This window comes from Protopterus annectens, chromosome 14.part0 (genome assembly GCF_019279795.1).
Source record: "Protopterus annectens isolate FY-2018-M chromosome 14.part0, PAN1.0, whole genome shotgun sequence".
Classification (NCBI taxonomy): Eukaryota; Metazoa; Chordata; order Ceratodontiformes; family Protopteridae; genus Protopterus; species Protopterus annectens.
The window spans coordinates 1,077,107,666-1,077,114,146 of NC_056748.1; the positions used below are offsets into that span (position 1 = coordinate 1,077,107,666).

Sequence of the window (6,481 nt, forward strand, 5' to 3'; positions counted from 1 at the left end):
CACTCTGAATGATTTAAACTCCAGATAATCCTTTTTTAATGTACCTGGAGCTGTTCATATGACCTTCATAAAATTTAGCATATATTGTCCAAGGGAACAAATATTTTGGATTGTCATGTTTCATTCTTTTTGTTGTAAGGTGACAATAAAAATTATAGGCTTATTAAACTGTCAGACCTGAGAGTAATGTATTACGTTGATTTATCATTTAAAATATTTCAGAGAAGCAACACATTTTTCAAGACACTAGAGACAAATACATGCTAACTTAATGCACTGTTTTATTAAAAATAGCTATGTAGGTAATGCCCGCTTGAGTCATTTCAGTATTATACAAAGAATATATGCATGCTATTTTATTGCTATTTATGAAGCCTTTAAAATGCCACTATTTCATCTCTTCAATAAAAATGGGAAAACATCACGATATAAAATGTATATTCTGAGTCTCTCTCTCTCTCACACAAATTGTAGCTGATTCCTAGAGTGGCCCCACAGATGACTACGGCAGAGTAGAGTGGCCCCACAGATGACCATGGCAGAGTAGAGTGGCTCCACAGATGACCACAGCAGAGTAGAGTGGCCCCACAGATGACTACGGCAGAGTAGAGTGGCTCCACAGATGACCATGGCAGAGTAGAGTGGCTCCACAGATGACCACAGCAGAGTAGAGTGGCCCCACAGATGACCACAGCAGAGTAGAGTGGCTCCACAGATGACCATGGCAGAGTAGAGTGGCTCCACAGATGACCATGGCAGAGTAGTCAAACATAAAAGTCTTAACTGCATCTTGAATTGTAAATACAGTAGAACTACCAGAAATAGCACAGTGTCCTAAAATTTTGGTTTTTGGTGACTTTGGTTTAATGTTGTGAAGTGTTGGTGAGGCAAATACAACACAGATTTGTTGATCTCAACTTTATTATAACAATCTAGTCATTAGAACAACTGAGAACAGCAACATGGCCATCATCTAAAAAGATGTTTATGGTTGATTTGTTTCAAAAGCCACAAAATGCACAATTGTATGAGTGTAATGCAGATTTTAGCAGATGGTACTATTTTTTGCAGAAATAATTTTGGTTACCTACTTCTCTTACAGTTGCTGGATGGCATGGCAGCCCAGTCTTGGAGCATTCTATGGCCCGCTCGCATTCATCGTTTTAGTCATTTGTATTTACTTCCTTGGAACATTCGTGCAGCTTAAGCGACATCCTGAACGAAAATATGAACTAAAAGAAAGGACAGAAGAACATCAAAGGTTGTCAGGCACAGAGGTAGGACACAGCCACATAACAGACTCGGGGTCTGTTTCCCAAGCATGTTCGGTCATAACTGCTTCAATGCTAGCAAATGAACATTCCTTCAAGGCGCAGCTGCGGGCTGCAGCATTCACATTGTTTCTCTTCCTTGCGACTTGGACCTTCGGCGCACTTTCGGTATCACAAGGACATTTTTTGGATATGATCTTCAGCTGCTTGTACGGAGCATTTTGCGTGACTTTAGGACTGTTTATTCTCATCCACCACTGTGCAAAACGAGATGATGTGTGGCACTGTTGGTGGTCCTGTTGCCCTTCTAAAAAGAAAACCTGCTCCATGCAAGGTGCCACACAGCCAAAGGTAAATGCTAATGGTGATGTACAGACTCATGTACAGTGCCTAGAGGATGATTCTTGCCCTAGTAACACATCTATCTTTAATCAGCCTAGCACAGCACATTGCAAAATGACTAACCTACAAGTTACCCAAAATCATGTCAACTGCCTTTCACCAGTTACTCCATGCTGTGCAAAAATGCACTGTGATCAACTTATTGAAGATGAGCCCCATATGCACATACATACTGAAGGGCCCTTTAGACCCAACGTGCATGTTCACAGATGTCTGAAAAGCAGAACTAAACCAAGACCTTTCTGTCGACATAGGTCATCAGCAGAACGCGAATATGCTTACCACATTCCTTCTAGTGTAGATGGGAGCAACACCAGTTCCCATACAGACAGTCCACTCAGTGCCCATGACTGCCACCTGGGGCACAGGAGAGCTTGTTGTGGGTGTGCAAAAAGTGATCCATTTTCTACTGGTAGTCAACCAGAGAATAGTGAAGCAAATACTGCATGTACTAGCATGGGAGAGAGAGACCCTTTACAGCCCACTGCTCATTTTGAGATGCATCCACGGAGACAGTCATGTCCGTTTAATACAACAAATCCTAATGGAATACCTAAAGGGGCCTTGCATGAAGCCATTGTATACAGTTCTGATAATACATGTAATATAAAAACCGGACCTTGGAAGAATGAAACTACTGTATAGGATACAGAGTTTTAACACATTATGGAAAGTACCATTATAAAAAGCTTTTTAAAAACTGTAAAAATGTTCATGTTATTTGTGTGTACAACACATCTGCCAAATATAAAGTGTGAGTTCATCATCCTTATTGCATTTCAGTTAGAAACCATTTAAAAGACTGAAAGTGTAAAGTGTTGGGCTAATACATTGTATTAAAATAGAAGTTATTTTTATAAAAAATGTATTGCAAGTGTTGAAAGGAAATATTTCTACTGTCAAACTAGAAAAAAATCTATTTAAGAGGCAGTATCCCTTTCTTATAAATGGGCAAAGCATTTATAAATTTGTTCTTTTTTGGTTTACTTGCCCACTTTGTTATATTGTATTTTGGGCACTGATTATGTGAATCTATTTATATGTATACTAAGCATTTTCTGCATCTATGATTATTTTTCTGATCACAAAATATAAATAATAAACTGTGAATTTTAATAACACTATTGAGTATTACAATTTTTATAGATTCTTCATTTAGACTTTTTTAAACAGTTTAAAGAGATACTGCCTCTAAATGTCTACTGTGGCATATGACATGTAAAATCACACCCAAAAAGTAGTCTGTTTGTCTTCTACTTGTTAAAAAAAGAGTACTGATTAATGTCACTGTTACATCAATGGTGCTGTATCGGTAGTATCTTGCATGACATACGTCAGGTTACACCATTTGTTGCTTTCTTGTGCTACATGTTACAACAAACATACAATTTCCTCTTGATATTAGTGTCAGAGCATTAGGAAGCTAAATGTATCCTGGATCCACTATGTAGGTGGGCACAGACGTCTTTGTACAAGGCTTATAAGCAAAGGAAATATCTCTTGTGCGACACTGTGCAGTGTTAAAAAATGGACTTCACTTTTTCACTTTTTTTTTGGTTGTTTTCTTTTCACATTTCTTATAATAACCTGCAAACGCTGTTCTAAATTTCACAGACATGCGTTTTTTCATTAACACTTTGAAGACTACTAAATATTGTTAAGCATTGAACAATTATGGTTTTACTGCATTTTAAGAAGAAATGTTGCACAACAGAAAAGAGTCATTAATTGCCACTGATTAAAACTGCGCAGAAAGACTAGGTGCACTTTTGTGCTGGATAATCCGTAGCTGTATCCTTTTGCTATGCTTAAGCAGTATAAACATGACAGTAAGATGCAGGAATTTACAGAAAGGGAGGGGCTACATGGACAAGCACATGACTCATCTGCTATATGTGATTCACAAAAATGATAAAATAAGTTGATAAAAATATATTTAAAAATTAAAAACTTAGAATAATGTAGAGTTTTCTTAAAGGTCTGTTGAGTATATAGTAGTTTTCAAATTAGTTAAGAAAATCTACACCAATATTCAAAGAAAAGGAACACACTGCAGCATGTTTCCTAATAGGAAGGTTTCTTTAGTCAGTTTTGAGCGCTACAAAGGAACAGATTAAAACACTTCCAATGACATTCAAAAAGAACAAGTCTGTGGATATCTTTGGGTGGCATGATGCCAGGGAATCTTCTTGAGCTAGGCTTATAATGGCTCCAGGGGCGTTAGCCTAGTACACACTTATGAACCTATACCCAATACTGAAAAAGCCTGAGTCTCTTACTATCACTTTGATACCATCACTGCTTGTTAAATGATTCCGCTCTAATTAAAGATGCACTTGATTAAAACAGAGTATACCCACTGATTATCAGCCATCCACTCATCTACTCTATAGAGTCTACGTAACATTTAACAACATGCTGTATTCAATAACTTTCATGGAAGTTTTTAATTAGTTTTTAATACAATACAACAATATGATGAATGTAATTACTGAATTACTGTTAATTTTTTTACATCCGTTGCATCCCTTGAAGATCATATTTGTGGCATATTTTTGATACTTTCAAAAAACAAAAAAACACATACTTTGTTCTGCACATTTTGTAAAATTGCTTACAAAAAACAAAAATACATACTTTTTCCAGCAATTTGTAAAAGTGCTTAAACAAGAGAGGAAAGTGCCATTCTTGGTATGCTGCATTACCCCATCAGTATTCCCTTCTTCAGACAAAACGTTGTGTAGCTTTCCTCTGTTTATTCCATTGTAGAAGCTGTGGTTATTCATAGTACCACAGACGAATCTACTGCATAAAATTCTAACACTCTACTAACCTATGCAAGATGTTACAATTAGCGGTCTTGAAAAACTCTACGTATTTAATGGTCAAAGCCCATCTCTGGGCAATAATATTTATCTGTCATCCATAAAATATTGTTTGATATATCTCAGAATACTCTCTTGCTCTGGGTCCATGTATTCTTGATTTATTCTAGGACTTTGAAATAAAAATAAAAAAAGTCCCAACACAAATGTGGTTCCACCGATTTAATAGCACAAAACACAAAGGTGCCAACGACTGAGCGTTTTCACCATAAGAATGGCTTTATGAAGCCATTCTCATGGTGAAAGCGCTCAGTCGTTGGGATCTTTGTGTTTTGTGCTATTAAATCGGTGAAATCACGTTTGTGTTGGGACTTTTTTATTTTTATTTCATTGTTTTTTGCTTCATTGGGAGACTTGGTGCTTTTATTCTAGGACTTTGTATGCCATTGGGATCACAATGCAGGATGAATAGCTTTCTGTCATGGGTTTGTGAAAAAAAAATTACTTCTGACCTTGCAGTCTATATCTAATTAAATCAAAAGGATAGCAAATGGTGTCAACATTTCACTTCTAATTTCTCCACAAATTCTGAGGCAAATGCAGATTTGTATATCCCATAATAATAACAGCATAAGCAAATGATTTAGCTCCATTAACAGAAATCTAGTGCAAGATAGTGCATGTTTTCTACTTCAGCTGTTTTCTCAGTATTACCTTAACTGGCTAGTTCACCTGAAAGCTTAGCGCATGCAGTTAATATTACATGCTGATAGCAGCTTAGTCCCCTGACTGTTCACCTGTGTGTGACTATGAACAAGGCACTTAAGCAGACAATGTTCTCACACCTTCCACCATGGAAAGCAATGTTTTAACAAGCAAAAAGAACACAATAAATAACTGAAAACAGCTGCATAATTAAACAATGATTTACTTTATTCATCTGAGTTTTAACTGTTCTTATTAAATGAAGATAAATGTGGCGGTTAACTCATCACATTGACCAGAGAATATTTCTCTCATCTGAAAAACAGTAACGGGAACATTCTGCTACAATGAAGAGAATTCTCATCTAGTTGTTTCTGTATGCAACTTAATGGTTAGGAATACTGATTTATTTTCAAGAATAAGCATCCCTAAATTAATTTTGAAAATATAAAAAGGAATTCTAGATGAGTTTAAAAAAGGTATCAGTTTTTATTTATGGCCAGTGCCACATTTTGTTAGTTGACATACTGTGATAGGCTTGCATTTCCAAGAAAGTCAAAAGAAAAATAACATTCAGTTTGGTGAAGATAAACAGCTTCCCATTTAATCATATATTGATTGATGTCACCAACTGACCTGTGAAAATGATTGTTCATTCACTAAGAACAGAATCCAATTTATAAATTCTAATTATTGTTTGTAAGGAAGTCTGCTTTAACTATATGGCTATTTAAAATGCTGTTTTAAGTGTTCTAGTGGAACACATATTTTTTATCCAAAACAGAAGAACATTAAATATCCAGCATGGCTATTTTGGATCAGCAGATAAGGGTACAGGAATCAAACTAAAGGCCTTAGACCTTATATCCCATAATCAGGAAGACTGGGATATATGGCACAGAGTATTACCTTATGCTGTGTGCTATTAAAAAAAACACAGCAACACACAGTAGATTCCCTACTGACCTATCCAGTTAAACTGTTGTCCTTTCTAAGTGTTAGCATTTAGAATAATTGTATTGATGCAAGCCTGTGGGCATGTGTAAGGACCTCAAGAATGATTTGTTATATAAGTCAATAAATATAATTGAATATTAACAGTTGTTAAACGATTTGTTTAACAGCGATACATTATCAAACGTAGCATCATATTACTTGCTGGGTCTTATTTTGTTAAACCTCAATTAATGGAGCCTGATTTTCTGAAATCAGTTTTGCTGCAACTGAAAAAACTTCTCAGGAAATAAAATTGGGGGGGGGGGGGTTAGCAGATGATTA

General features: G+C 36.1%; 1 protein-coding gene across 2 annotated transcripts in view; it reads left to right on the plus strand.

Annotated features, from left to right (window-relative positions):
* Positions 1–4,716, plus strand: part of ADGRA1 (adhesion G protein-coupled receptor A1) — a 1,550,322-nt gene extending 1,545,606 nt beyond the window's left edge. For both annotated transcript variants that reach the window (XM_044056875.1, XM_044056876.1), the window contains exon 7: positions 1,103–4,716. In XM_044056875.1, the coding sequence (XP_043912810.1) occupies positions 1,103–2,318 (1,216 nt within the window). In that variant the 3' untranslated portion in view covers positions 2,319–4,716. The remainder of the gene's footprint in view (positions 1–1,102) is intronic.
* The last annotated feature ends 1,765 nt before the right edge of the window (positions 4,717–6,481 follow it).